This window comes from Eleginops maclovinus, chromosome 9, assembly GCF_036324505.1.
Source record: "Eleginops maclovinus isolate JMC-PN-2008 ecotype Puerto Natales chromosome 9, JC_Emac_rtc_rv5, whole genome shotgun sequence".
Lineage (NCBI taxonomy): Eukaryota > Metazoa > Chordata > Actinopteri > Perciformes > Eleginopidae > Eleginops > Eleginops maclovinus.
The window spans coordinates 9,267,940-9,283,522 of NC_086357.1; the positions used below are offsets into that span (position 1 = coordinate 9,267,940).

General features: G+C 41.4%; 1 protein-coding gene across 1 annotated transcript in view; it reads left to right on the forward strand.

The window, feature by feature from the left end:
* zc3h3 (zinc finger CCCH-type containing 3) overlaps nucleotides 1-15,583 on the forward strand; it is a 62,967-nt gene that overhangs the window by 29,750 nt on the left and 17,634 nt on the right. Inside the window, exons 4-8 of the mRNA XM_063890893.1 lie at nucleotides 1,341-1,494; nucleotides 8,564-8,727; nucleotides 11,145-11,223; nucleotides 11,635-11,790; nucleotides 12,833-12,902. Of these exons, the coding sequence (XP_063746963.1) occupies nucleotides 1,341-1,494; nucleotides 8,564-8,727; nucleotides 11,145-11,223; nucleotides 11,635-11,790; nucleotides 12,833-12,902 (623 nt within the window). The remainder of the gene's footprint in view (nucleotides 1-1,340; nucleotides 1,495-8,563; nucleotides 8,728-11,144; nucleotides 11,224-11,634; nucleotides 11,791-12,832; nucleotides 12,903-15,583) is intronic.

The window sequence follows — 15,583 nt, forward strand, 5'->3', positions numbered from 1 at the left end:
AAAAATTCAGGCTGTGGTAGTGGAAGGCTTTTTACATGCAGCTACATGAGGCATCTGGCAAATTCTATTCATAAAGGCTTCTGAGAAAAGGATTTTTTTCACAAAGCTTTTTAAAGGTTTGTAAAGCTTGGCGAAGAGTATATTTCTAGCTTACTACTCTTACCATAGACTGTATAAAAGAAGTGGATGTAGCTATGGGGATGTCACCCATTGGTTTAACTGTTTTAAATCCATGAGTTTAGCATTTTGTCCGTCCTGTCTTGCTGTTTCGGAGCCACAAATGAATAGTCCAGGTCACAATGCAAGTTTTTGTTGACGATAGCTAGCTAGGTAAAGCAAGGTTTATCCAATGATAATATTATTCAAAATGCTGACGTTTTTAAGTGTTTTTTCTTAGTACACCAGTTGTACTAAGAAAAAACACTTAAAAACGTAGCTAACACTTCTATATAATCTGACTCGTGACTTGTCAGTTTGCCCGCTTTCTTTGTTGATGATATTGTTTTTCACACAAAGGTCATTTTTAAGATTTGGGAACATTGTGACTTCCCTTCAGAGAAGTCAGAAGCTTCTCACAGGTCATAGGTATAGAAAAAGTTGAGGAGATTTGTGAATATGGTTATTAACCAAATCACGATTTCAATTTTACAGAGGTTGTTACGCTATGAGTCGTATGGATATTGCTTACAGACGTTGTGGCAAATTCTGATTGGTTGAAGCAAAACGAGAATTCAGCTAAATTAAGTTGTCTCGATCTTGTTCTTAACTTAATTTGTAATAACCACACACCTCTAAAATTACCCACAACGGACTTACGATCTGATGTGAACAGGGCCTTAGTCGGCTCACAATGCAAATTCTGTTCTTTGTGTGAGTAACTCAGCCAGCACAGGACGTCATAAAACAACATGATGGATACACAGCCAAAGAAATAAATAAATAAGAACGCTTTGTCCTCTTTTTTTATCCCGATCTCTCTACACTTTCGCCTTTTCTCTGATGGATCTGTAAAATGATATAACGAATGAGACTTAAAGTGAGAAGAAGGGAGGGAGGCCAAGCAGGAGGGATGAAGGCAGCGAGGGAAGAGACGGAGCATATGATTTATTAGGCTCATAAAAATTCTGCCTTTGTTATTCCCTCTCATTTTTATCTGTGAAGCTTATTAAAGAGCACACCTGCCAGAGTCCTCAGAAAAACTTGTGCAAGCTTAACGCATGCATAAGATGTGAATTTGTTCCCGCTCTGACTGGATGTTAAACTGTTTCTTCCATTTCTGTGTGCGACCAGATTTTAATTTGCAGACTTTCATACTGATCTGCCAATTTTGCTATTCCCAGGTCCAGCCTCCTCCTCTCACCGTAGCCCCGCCTCCACTCGGGTGTTCAGGACTCGCTACAAGATGGTGACCCGCCCGGGCTGCGCCAGCACGGCACACACCCTCCACTACAACCCCGCCCTTTCTTGGAGAGCCAAGAGGATCCAGTCTGCCAGGTAATCCACATCCACAAAGACAAATACACACACACACACCTCCCGCAGGTCCGGGTTTAATGTGTCTCAATGGCTAATATCCCTCAGAGCTGAGCAGCGCCCTGTCTTTAATGTCACTGTCACATGCGGCATGAGTGGAAGGGGTCGGGAATTTATGGTGCTCATTTTTACACAGTAGATAACCCAGAGAATAAACCATTTACACCACCGTGCTCCTCACATTAATTTACACCAGAAGCGCCTTACACAGGAAGGATGCAGAGGGCGGGCGGGTGGGTGGATCTGTTTCTTATGTCATTACAACTCCTATCTGCTCTTTCTCCCAACCCCCCTCCATTCATTTAACTTCCATCTCCTCCAGCTCCTCAATTATTCTAGCATTCTCTCACGAGGTTTAATCCACCAATGAGTTGGTTGGTTGTTGCACAGTGAATAAAATATGTGAAATGGGCATGCAAGTAATGACACACTTCATTCTGATTATATAGTAGCCTGTATTATTCTTTTTTCCACAAATGCAGTCCATAAAATGTCTTAAGATAATGAGATGTCCTTTAAAAGCCCAACGTGGGGTTTTCGAATTGCTTGTTGTTTCTAAATCAAAAATCTAAATTAACATATTTTAATATTAAATATACAAACAACATCTTAAAATCACACATTTGAGACTGGAACAAGAAAACGTGTAAAACAAATTGTGTGCACAAAAAAGTATTACACAACTTAACTGTATATTAAGGAATCTGAAATCTTATATTTACTTGTGCATAAACTCCCTTGCTGTGTAATATATGACCTGTTGTGGTGGTCGTCCTTTCCGAGAGTACGGATTCCACTTTCAGGTTTTAATTGTATTCTGTATCTCTACTGAGACATGTTGACATGATTTAATGTTCGAAAAAGTCTTTATTTTTCTCGTACTGCCTGTGCTGCAGCATCTTTTTTCACCCTCTGTCTGAAACCAGAGCCCAGTCTGCTCTGAACGCAACCGAATAGAGATGGCCCGACCCTTAGCCTATCAAGTACAATTCGTTGGAGTGCTAGCGAATAGAAGCGTGAGTGTGAAGTAGTGATGTCACTCTCTCTTGAGGGAACTTTTGATTTGAACCTTTGCAGAACATTAATATGCACAAAAACCTCTATAACACACTACAGGGAAGGGAAACGCACAACAACAATAATAGAGCCTCTTTAAATAATGTTATTGAGGGGGTTATTATTGGATGGAAACCATTAAGTAAAGGCTTTAGTCATGGCTTTATCGCTATGATAAGATGCGGCTTTGAGCTTTGTTTTTCTCCTCCAGTGGTTGCATGCTGTTTGTAGTTTGTGATAGTTAAGGACAGATTGTCCCGGTTGGTTTTAGATTATCTGTTAATCTGTAGGGTAATAATCAGCATCCTTTAATAAAAACAACAGGATGCTCTTCCTGGAAACTGTATGTGGTATGACTACACTGTGACACTCTCAAACACACACACATACTGAGTTCTGATAAAAATTGAAACTGATAGTAATGTAAAGAAATTGAATGCAACTGCTCTCAAACTTTATTTGATCTGGTGTGGGAATTTACGCAAAACAAATTGAGTTCTTGTAATGTAAATTCAGTTTACAGAGACATGAATCTGGTTGTTGAGGGAGGGTAGTCGTAGGAAAATCGTGAGTGTGTTTTGATAGTACATTTTAGACATTAGAAACACCTCATTTTGGTTTTGTGCCCCTGGCCGCCAGGAGACGACTCCTAAAGCTACAACACCTGATTATATGTATTTGCTGTGTTTTATTTGGAATCGGGGTGAAGTAACTCTGCTGTTGGTTGTTTCTGTCGTGGAAGCCTGGTTATGAGTGAAGGAGTTTTGTGCTTGTTTCTCAATCGTGGATTAAACCACCAATGAGTCTTGATTACAATTTTGTGGAAGCCTGGTTATGAGTGAAGGAGTTTTGTGCTTGTTTTGTGTGTGTTGCTTCATTTGTGATATCCAGATTTGGTGAGACAGAGGGGGCCCGGACTGTGGCCGGACTCAGCCTCTGGTGACTTATTACTATTCATTTAGCTGCTGCAGTAAATATTGATTCATCAAGGGATTTTCAATTTGAGCCCCGTGACATCTTGTGAAATATCACCAAGTGTGTAGAAGTGAGGAAAGAGATAGGGAGAGGAGGGGGACAGGTCGGGTCCCCAGGGATGGTTGATTACCCACCTCACCCCCACCCATGCACTCCTTTCTCATGCTTATCTATCTGTTTAACTCCAAAGACCCTCCACTTTTATCAGTTTGGAGCTACTGAGTGGAGCATGAGCTCATATTCTCTGCTCTTAACTACTGAGTGCTGCTCTTCATCTTTGGCCTATCAGACCCACTGATCCCTGTCCTCATACGTTCTCTGCTCTTATCTCTGTGCCTGCTCATAGCTGAAATCCACACCCAGGGCCACGCTTTAGGGAGAAAAAAAACAGCCTTGCATGGTGGTCCAAGGGTTCCCAAATTCTGGTAGAAAATAAGCGGTTCTTTAAGGATTATCAACGCCAACTGAGAAAGCACTGGGGACCTTTTTAATGCTTTAGTTTCTTCGTTAAGGGGACCCTGTTATGCTTTTTTAGATGTTCCCTTTTCTGTATTGTGTTGTATGTTTCTCTCACACACTCCCTCCCGCCTGAAACGCCTCCACTGGACTCTTTGTTTACTTCTGCGACATAGTGACATCACTGCGCTTCTATTTGATAAGTTTATTTGTACAGCACTTTCCAAATAACGAAGCAGTCCTTAAACAACATTAAAAAGCATGAATTTAAACAGAATATTGATCAAAGCAATCGAACGACGAGATTAAAAATACGTCCACTAACACCACTCTTCATCATTTTCCATCCCAAAGGAAGAGAGGTTTCCCTACCCAGCATGCCGTGCTCTTACCTGTTTCCATCCATAACAAGCGCAGCCGGTGATTTAGTGCCGGACGGTCGTTTAAAGGGGCGAGGGAAGCGTCTGCAGTATTTCACCCCGCGCCACCAGAAAATAGATATAATCTCAACATTAACTCCATTAATAGTAGCAGGAGTTGAATTAAGAAAGCCGTAAAGCATGCACACTGAAGGATAAATTACAGCACAACCCTCCCCCCTTTTATCCCTCTCCCACCCTCCCTATTTTTCTCCCTTCTTTTATTTTCTATGCGTTTGCTTTGTTGTTTTTTTTGGTTTTCTGTCTTTGTTGTTCGTGATTTTTTTTTTTGTCACATCCCACATGTAACAAATCAATTCATACATTTCTTCATCCACATTTCTTGGCTTCTTCTGGTGTCTTATTAAAGCCCCTAACATGGCAGGACCCCCAAATAAGTAGACAACTTTTGACCGTATATCTTCACACACACATACACACACGGTCCAGGCGCTCATCTCCTTTAGTGCTTCGGTATCGATCAGTACAGGATGTAAGAGACTGGGCAATAAAGTGAAGCAGCGCTCCCTCTTCTTACTTCTCTCCTCCTTTTCCCCGCATTCACTCCCCCATTCATCCCCTTTTATACCCCAATTCATTCATTTACTCATTACTTATCACATTAGTCATCTGTCCGTCACCCACAGCCGTGTGTTGTGATCCTCCACTGCTGCTGTTCACGCTGTAATCCACACCAACACTCTTTAGCCTGCTTTTTAATGTTACCCACTATAAGAGAGGATTTTGCTCATTACGTCCGCTCTTTAAGTTGGATTTGATAGGATCGTGATTGCGTAACGACACCGCTTTGGTTTCCTTTAAGTGCCCGAAGAAGAGCAGCAGTCCTTACCGTTTGGAATTAGCAAGACGACTGTTTTTGCTGTGCTCTGTTTCAAGGGTAACTGTTTCCCCAATATGAGCTTACTAATGCTTGGGTTGCAGACAAATAGACAAGGGCAGCATTATTCGGAGCAGTCGCGCGACCCTCCAAATTCTTCCCTGTCACTAAAACAAAAGTCGGATCATTCATCAACAGCGGCCGTAGTGCTGAATTGCGCTCTCCTTTATCCGTGCATCGCATGGTCAGAGCAGTGCGCAAACACACACACAACCACCTTTAGTATACGCATGCAGACTAGTCACAGGGGAATTTCTGCATGCCCTTGCACCCTCCTTCATTTCTTCCTTTTCTCAACAATTTTCACCTTTTTTTTCTTTTTGGAGAGTCATTGTTCTTTAGTACCGTGACCTCAAGTCATTGTCTTTGTCTCATAACACAACTAAGTGAATGTGAAGTACAGACGCTGTACTTAGAGAACCCGTATTTGTTTTTGAAAGCAAATTGAATGGCAAGAAATTAAATGTATTGTCATTCGCCAAGCTAAAATGGCTTTCTGTGGAACATCACATTTTACAATCAACTCTTTACTCTGTTCTGTATCATCATAATGTTAGGGTCAAAGACTTGTGCTTTGGCTATATTTTCATTGCTATCTCTTAGAACCAATGACTACAAAGGAAGCAAAAGTCTTTTAGATCAATTGATAATTAACTTGATTTCGCAAAGCCCGGATGCCCAATCTTGCAATGTTATCGAAAGTGACAAAATACATTGAGTATCCATCCTTTGATTGGCATCCACTCCAACATTGAATCGATTTTTTCTTGGCTAATACAACACCTAACCACCAAATTTGATGAAAATCAGGCCAGTAATTTATTAAGAAAAAGCCAAACACCTTTTTTTGGCAGCACACTGAACCTTATTGTGAATTCACCTTAAAAGTAAAACAAAGAGCTAAACAAGGCTAACAACAGTAGCTAGTTTCATATGGGCTCATCACAGTAAGTAAACATTTAACATTTTGTGATTGTATCTTTTGTAAATACTGATAAGTGCAGCTCTAAATAGTTCAGCAGGTTGTAAGATGACTGTATAGATGTGTTACTCAAGCCTTGTGGCAGAAAAATAAACAGTACTGTTCACTAGTGAAGTGGCCCTTGGTTGTCGGCTTTGGAGGACTTGTGCATCAGATGGGCCTGGTGGGTCTCTGATAACAGATATTCCTCAGGGGGTCAAGGGCATCACCGGGAACAGGCCAAGGAGCCAGGAGATGAAGAAAAGAACACCTGCTCTATTTTAAACGGTATTCCGCGGTCTGCTTCTTTTCTTCCTCACTCTCGCTTTCTAATTTACAGATTAACTTATGTATAAAGGATGTAAAGGTAATGTGCTCCTACAGAAGCTGTTCGCACTAATGGTGTTCTGCCTGAGGGTGAAACTCATTCACATGGTTGAATTCACAGTCTCGCAAAGTTCTGAGGACTTAATTTGTGCACAAATTAGCTGCAGACAAATAAAGAAAATGTTCATCAATGTTTCCAAACTGTGCTCACTGCCTTATGAAAATAGGTTATGTTCTCTTGTTTCTGTCAGCAGGATTTTAAAAAACTACCCGCCTTGTTGTTTGAGCAAACTGAAAATTGATTTGACAACATGGGAAATGAAACCGTTCATGGACCATGTAAATGCACCTTTGTCCTTAGCAAATGTCTGCACTCTGCAAATATTCCTTATAGGAAATATATCCTCCTTTTTTCTTCTGATGCTCAATATATAGAGAAACAACATAAATTATTATCATTGCACTATGCACACAATGTGAACCATCGTGGTGTGGTGTTCAGCCCCGAATCGGGCAAAACGTCACCCTCACCCTATCTGATGCTGATTGAAAAATTGTAAAGACTGTGTTGTTCATTTTCCTCTCAAAAATGATAAATAAACTGCATTTTGATCAGGAATTTGTTTGGGAATTTAGTTGACATTTATTGTGTGAGCATTTCATCAAACAATCGAGCGGATGTTTGGACTCAAACTGTGAGAAAGAATCCTAACAGACACCCCCCTAACATCACTGCAGACCTGTGTCAGGGTTAAGCGACATCTGTGTTAACCGTTCATGTCATATCCCCATTAACCTCCATTGTGGCTCTCGAGGCCACCCGGTCCTTGTTTAAGCCTCCCTTGGTGGCAGTCAGCGCTCCAACATTAGCCTCCATTACAGCTCCCCTGGCTGCCGTTGCCCTGTGTAGGGCAGCCACTGATCTTGCATCAGTGAAACTGAGTGTCTGTGTCGCTGAGTTATGGCGCTCGGTCAGGTGGACCGTGTTACGTGAACGCATCTTATAGTTGATATTGGCTTGTTTTTTTCTTATTTGCAGCAGTGCAGCAGCTCTCCGCCGGCTGCAGCGCGTTAAGCTTCCGTGTCAGTTGTTTTGTGCGCGGCGTGCATTCGGGGTAACCCTCTCTTTTCTCTGTAATGGGAGGCATGAACTCTCGCTCTAAACCCATTTCCAGCCCATCTGAAATACGGCAGCAAATTACCTCCAGCGGCACCCTGCACACCAGCCCCAATCCGCCCCAAATAGAAGTGACAGGACAGCGCAATTTATCGCCATAACCCCTGCACTGCCCCACCACCACACCACCCAGAAGCCCCGCACACACTGCCGGCTCGCACATACGGAAATCTACTGAGTGACTTCTGAATGGGGGAGCATGTGAGTGTGGAGGCCTGGGATTGTGTGTACTGTACATACTGTAGCAGGAGTGTGTTGTGATACCATGTGTGTGCGTGTGTGGTCTCTTCGCTCCAGTGTAGGGGCCAACCTCGCTGCCCTGGCCCCCTGCCCTGCCTATTATCTCATTGATTTCCTCCTCTCCTCTTTTCAATTCTCTCCATTTCCACACTGCCGTCCTTTCCATTAGAGGAGCAATTTAACAGAGTGCTGTGACATGGGAGGAAGAGAGAAAAAGGGAGGGAGGGAGGGAGGGAGGGGAGACTGGAGGATGGGAAACATAAAGTGAGGAGGGGAGATATAGGGGAAGAGCTAAGAGAAGACAAGCAAAAGAGGGGTACTGAGGAAGTGAATGGTATCATCCCACCTCAGAGAATGACAGTTTTCAAACTGATCATAGCAGATAATTATATTAACCATTGCAATAAGCTGAATAATCCTTTTAATGAATACATAACTTTCAGGGTAATTTCCAAATGTTTTCTTATCTCTAATTTCATGTTTTTGTCTGTTTTTCTTCCTCCTGTCCCTTGTCCTCTCAGGAGTTTCCTACAGAATAGAATGCGAGCCCCCCACGACAGACAACCGTCACCCAACCACCACTGGAGAGGAAGCAGCATGTGCTGGATTCGTGGTTCCCTGTACCGGGTGTCAGCCAGCAAGCTGTCCCGCACCGTGGGATCCAACATGTCCATCAACCGAACAGGTACTATGACTGTCACTGTAATGGTCATTGACAGAAGTGATGACAGATTTCATGCAGTCCCATAATTTGACTCTGAGCATTTATAGCTCACATATACATTAAGATACTCATTGAAAAAAACACATTTAATCCAGGGATTTGTCTAAACCGGGTAACAGGGGCGCTGCGCACTTTTACTTTCAGCATGCGCCCTCATACCAAAATCCCGATTTTCCACGTAACATTTTAAAGTGATGCCCGAAAACAATATTTCTGTTCATCCAAAACTGTATAATTACTCCAAAGATATGATAATCTTGTTGAATTGACTGTCAGACGGCAGAGACAGCTTTGTTTCTATGGAGCTCTGAATACATACGGGGTTGAGTGGCAGGCAGCAGGCTTACACTGAACCTGTGATTTCTGAATTACATTTTTTTTTTACTGTAAGTCAATGTTTGGAAAGTTATTCTCAGTTTATGATTTTTTACCTCGCAGTGGACTGAAATGTAGGGACTTTTGTAAAATTGGTCTTAATAGGCACACCAGATCAAAGGGGTTTGAGCTTATTAGGCGTTTCAGACGCATCAATTTCAAGTTTGTTCATCTGATTTTGATTGTTTTGCTAAAACCGTATACTACCCGGTACGATACCAACACTTTTTTTTATTTTTGTTTGAAACTGAAAAATTACTTAATTCCTCACCCCTAACACTGATATTTGTTCTTTAATTTAACAAAACAACTTGAATATCCTCTACGCACAAGCAGCTAGACAAGAACATTGCCTTGACAAAATGAACCATCACTTTGGCATAAATCTAAATCTAAATAAAGCCAACACACGTATGAACTCGTTCTGTAATTAATACCGGCGGTAAAGAGTTCTACAGACGCATTTCAGTCGTTACCAAAAATGTACCGAGGTTTGATACCCAGCCCTATTCTGGACATGGGTTTAAGTAGAGCAAGTGTGTGTGTGTGTTCGTGTGTGTGCACCCCGAGGTGATAAAGGAGTGTTTATTCATGTTTGTGGCTGCAGCTCTGCCCACATGCTCTCTAATAGACTTACGGGAGCTGGCTGGATTTGCCATCTGAAATAATAAAGTTGTCATCTGTCAGAGCAGAGAGGGGGAGGGCCTGGAGAACTGGACGGTGCAGATTAAAGCCCAGATCTGCCTCCACCTCCCTTTGCACTTCTCTTCTATACAGTACACATTCTGTAGCAACTACACCTGCAGGCCAAATTGAAGAGCTCCACTCGTGACTGGCATCCCAACACACATGCTCCTGCATCCTCCAGAAACACACGTCAGGAGCCTTCCCAGCAGCACTTCTTGTTTCACATCCTACCCCATGCGACCTCCACTTGTGTTTTTTATTCTGGAGCCACCCGCCTGTAATTCTGCAACAGGGTGCACACTTAATGAGAGTTATTAAGATTCAAAAGGAGTGTTCTGTTCATGGTCCTGCACTTTTTCGTACATGTACATAAAAGCCTTTTCCACCGGTGTTGTTGAGTGCATTGGGTACACAGAGTTTATGATGTTCTCAGTCCGAGCTGGATGTCACGTTTGGCTTTGGCACCAATGTGTCAAACCACCACAGTATAAATAACCAGGCACATATCTGTTATTGCATCTGACTGCAAAAACACACTCAGACAGCTTCAATTCAGTCATACCGTAATAGTGTTTTTAAAATCTTTCAATTAGGATAAGAAGATCATGGCATGCAAGATAAATACATTTTCTAAAATGCACTTTCAAATATCTACCCATGTCAATGTCAGTTAGGAAGTGTTAATGCATTGTAGGTATTTGGGCGAATTGGGCAATGGCAACATAGTTAAAATGTCAACAAAACAAAAGTCTTCCATGCTCATCAGCACAAGGAGCATTCAAATATTTGAAAGATATGTATATGGTGGTATTAATATAACAATGTAATAATTTAAATAAGCAAAACATACTGTCAACACTTTAGTAACTTTGCCCAGCAACAGGTGACAATAAACATATTCAACATTTATTGATAATCTATGTTCAATTTCTCCATACACCAAATTATTGCAAAGAAAATCAAGAGTTCTTAAATCAATCCATGTGTATATGACAGAAATAATTTCTCCTAAAATATGTGATAACTAATCATTTGTATTGGTCACATATTTTAACAAAGGGGAAAATATATATTAAGGAAGAAAAACATTATATTGGTATGTTTTACGGAAGAAACCACATTTTGGCGGATTTTACGTTGGTTTCTACCAAAAATGTGGCACTCATTGTTTGGGGGTGTTTGGACATTATTGAATCTGGACAATAACATGAAATGGCATGGTTCTTCACCACTGCTGTTGACTTCCTGTGGAAGTTAAACTAAAACCTGATACCTTTTTAATTTGAGTTGCTCAATGTCCCTCTCTCCACATGTAGGACGGTCCTCCAGCACTGCCCCGGTCCCATTCACAAGTCCTACTTTCAACAAACCCTACAGTTCTCGTCATTTAGCCAGGTAAGGTTAAAACACTGCCAACGTGTTTCATCTGTTCTCAGCAGAAGCATTAGAACACAAGAACATTTCCACATACAAATCAAAGGTTTTCCTTAACAGTCGTATGTGGGCTATCCTTCTGGCTCCCTTTATACAACAGCACTATATTGAAATCAAATCCAGCCAAGACTTTTATATTTGATCCTCTTCTAACATTAACTGCATTTCATCACTGTCACTGAGTGCTGTAAAGCCAGAATTAATCTCATAAAATTAAAATTAGCATACGGTGGATAACTTAACCCGAAGCTCCTCACATGGTTGGAAGTTGAAACTTTGTTCCTGGCACACTATTGTCTTCTTCAGTCACCACAAGCTGTTTTGTTATTGATTTGTGGGTCCTAATGGTCAGTCTGTTTTTTCTGAAAAAAGCCGTGCTGTCCAGCGCAGCATTGCCATAATCAGAAATGCTCGTCAGAAGAAGCAGCAGAAGCAGTACTGCATGTACTACAACCGATTCGGCAAGTGTAACCGTGGCAACAGCTGTCCCTACATCCACGACCCGGACAAGGTTGCCGTCTGCACCAGGTAAAGAACAGTTGATACACAAGATCCTGACAATTTGTTATGCATAAGGCTCAGGGTTTTGGCCATCTGTCAACCCAATACAGTTGCAAAGTAAGAGTTGTTATTTTCGGGCTTAAAGGTTTAAGGAAGTAAAAGGTTTTTCTTTTTTCAGAAAATTCACTTAATACCCTGCATGTAGTACCCTGTGAACACTAGCACAGTGTGTGAATTTCGAACAGGTAATGTTGTCTCAAATAGCACACTGCTGTACCCTCACAGGAAGTGACAATTGCCACTGTTTAATAGCTGGCTAACTATCTAACGTTGCTTGCTAGCTACAATATCGAGCAAAGTTATGTTTCACGGCAGCAAATCATTATAGACAGCTGAATTAACACAATCAAAGTCTTTGTTTTTTTTTAATTACCAGACTAGTTGAACGTTAATTAAAAAAGTGCAAAAAGACACATGTATGTCTTTTATTTGCAAGAAGCATAGCAGCAATTATTAAGTGCGGATTGGGAAGTTTAACTCACTTTTTGCCTGTTATGAATGCACCACATCCTCATCCAACTGCAATGTCCCCTGGTTGGCTGGGAATCTTTGCCAGTCCTTCCCCATCTATCTCCCTATTAACGTCCTGTCACCTCCTCAACTGTCTTTCTAATAAAAGCATAAAACATAATCCCTGGAAAATGATCGGCCTTGATGAATCAACAATGCAGAAGATAACCATGTAACGTGGATTCAAAATCTACTTAACGGGATGTAGTTAAATCAATATTGTATTTAAGTATTTTACATCTTCAACTAAGCGATGGTGGGCTTGTTGCTTTTAAATCCATTCATAATATCAAACTGAGGCAAAAGTGTGTTCTGATGGCTATAACGTATATCTACTGTTACATTTTCCCTGAGATGCTGTGTTTCCACATTGAGGTCAATTAAGAATATCTTAGCTAATAATAACATGCTAAATCCCTTCCAGAAACAGCAGCTCTTCTTACTTTGCATTTATATTAGCCTCTGCATTTTCACACCTGTTTCCGTTGTTTATGTACAGGTTTCTCCGGGGTACGTGCAAACTGGCAGACGGCTCCTGCCCATTCTCCCATAAGGTGGCAAAGGAAAAGGTAACATGCTACAACAGATGATCTAACCGTTTGATAACTGTTTTATTGGTTTGCATTGCAAAGGCCATGGTTGGGTACATGTGTTGGTATAAGATGACAGCATTGGGTACAGTCATTGAGGATCATATTTGTGCTCTTGGAACATGTCCATTTTCCATGACATGGGAAGGAACGAGGAAGACTTAACCCGATGGGGGGGGGGGGGGGGGGGCGTTCAGGGGAGGTGTTATGGGTATGAGAAAAGCCTAAAGGTTAGAGCTTGTCACTTTTTGGGATCTACACCCCAGCAGGATGCGTGATTGCTTTTTGAGCGTCTTCGCGTCCTTTTTTATAAATATAACTACGAGTGAACACTGCTGAAGAGAAAATCAAATAAGCAAAAGTGTAAGTTACCACAGGTGTCTCGCTCTGGTTTGCACATAAATCAACATGGAACATTATCTTCAGCGCAGACCTGTGGTTACACACCTTATCCTCCTTGGTAGCAACAGCAACTCAGTCAGTCTGAGGTGACATGGCTGCATATAAATATGATGACATTTATTCAATAGATAAAAGATCTTGTCTTGTGCAAGATTTCTTAATTTTGGAAATTTCTAATTGGGCTCTGGAAATAATGATTGACATGTTTGACAAGCTACTATACGATTATTTATTACATTTCCATAATGATAATATTTGTTACTTGGAACCCTTGAATTATTAATACAATTTGGATTTTGAATTATCATACTTCATCTGTTTATCTTTTTGTTCACACTTCCAACCCTCATCAATCGTTGTATTGGTAATGTAGCTGAAGTGGTTTCTGTATTTAAAAAAATATGTATATGTATTTATATCTATATTTATTTATAGTTATATCTATTTAAATCTATACATATATATATATTTATATCAATATATATGTATGTGTATATACAGTGTGTGTGTGTTTGTGTGTATATATATATATATATATATAAATAAAAATAAATAAATAAGGGGGACTGTTCAGGACAATTTGGGACAACTGGTCACACTAGGGTAGATGAAAGTCTAGCTACTCAAAAAGGGAAAGCTGTCTTTAACTTTTTTACCCCCTAAAGACAAACAACCCTACAACAGGTGCCTCACCCCGCAAACACACACACACACACACACACACACACACACACACAATGCCCTGCACCTGTGTTGGTTGTCACACACTGCAGCCTGTAAGTGCTGAGAGCCCAGCTGTCTGTTTGTAATGCCACCTCTCCTTCAGCCCGACCCCCCTACCCCTCACCCTTAAACCTTTGGCCCATCCCTCCACAGGATACTCCCGCTCTTATTACATGTGGACCCCTTAAACTGGACTGTATGGGGTTCCTGGGGAGAAGTGAAGTGAATTCAAAGGGGGGGGGGGGGGCGCGAGGTTATGCACCGGCAGCCCTCCGAACCCGATCTGGGCACTAGTGTGGATAGGTGAGCCCAAATCTTGAATCCTGCACCCCTCCATCCTTCCTGTTCCCCACACTACAACAAATACCACGAAACCAGACCCTCTTGAGCCTACTCCCCTGGCATTACCCGCAACCCACCCCTCAACTCTCTGGGACCACGGGCCCAGTCTGTACTCACCATTGAGAGCACATAAACACATCATGAGAGCTGGACGAGATGCAGCCTGGATAAATATTTCTGTAGCAGTTAATTAAGTCGAACTGATCCCATCCCAACAAGGTGGAGTCCCTCTCACACTCCGCCTCCCTCAATAGCCCCCCACCCTCCCAACTCCCCACCCCTCCTTCCCTCTTCACCGAATCCCCCTCAGAGGTATATTTAGACCGGCATCCACTAGGCTCACCCTTGCACACCAACAAGTATATCTCTCTGCACACACACACACTGCGCACATGCTGTCAAGATACACATTCACTCTTGACTCTGCTGCTGTCAACTGCAATTAAGGTCATTTAACTTCTCAGCGTGACAGATTGCTTGGCACACGGGACATGTCTGAACTGTACATGACGGGGTTTTTAGAACAGCATGTCTGTTAACAAACTCGTACAATCTCATGTCATTTTTACCACGGCTCTCGGTGTTGGTTTTATTTACATCGGCTACTTTGGACAATGTAGCCGGGAGACAATCATGGAGGATAAAAATCAAATTGAAAATTGAGGATTCGTTTTTCAATAGTGTTTACTGTTCTGTCAGTTTATAGATTATTTATCTTCATAGTCAACTGTATATATATCTTTTCTCTAATGCCAGTTTATTTTTATTTCTATCTCTTCTTTGAGATGTCACTTCAGCATTGTTCTTTTCTTTTCATTTCTAATCATTTTCTATGCCTTGTATTGTATTATGCTGCTGCAACACACAAATGTCCCAGTTTGGGATTAATAAAGTAATTCTCATTTTATCTTCACCTTTTCATTTACTGACCAACTTTTGGGTGTCTGCTTTTTTAAGATAAAATTAGAGGTTCTTTATTAATCCCAAACTCGGACATTTTGGCGTTGCAGCAGCATAAAACAAAACAAGGCATTGCACATTTTTTTTAATCCAGGAAACATTCTTTTGTAGTCTGTTAATCTCAATGTCTGATAGTTTTTAAGGAAAAATACCGAAGATCATAGCGCTCGACGTATGATCCAGATTGATGCCCAAATTTAATTCAATCTCAGTTTTCATCATTTTGCCAATAA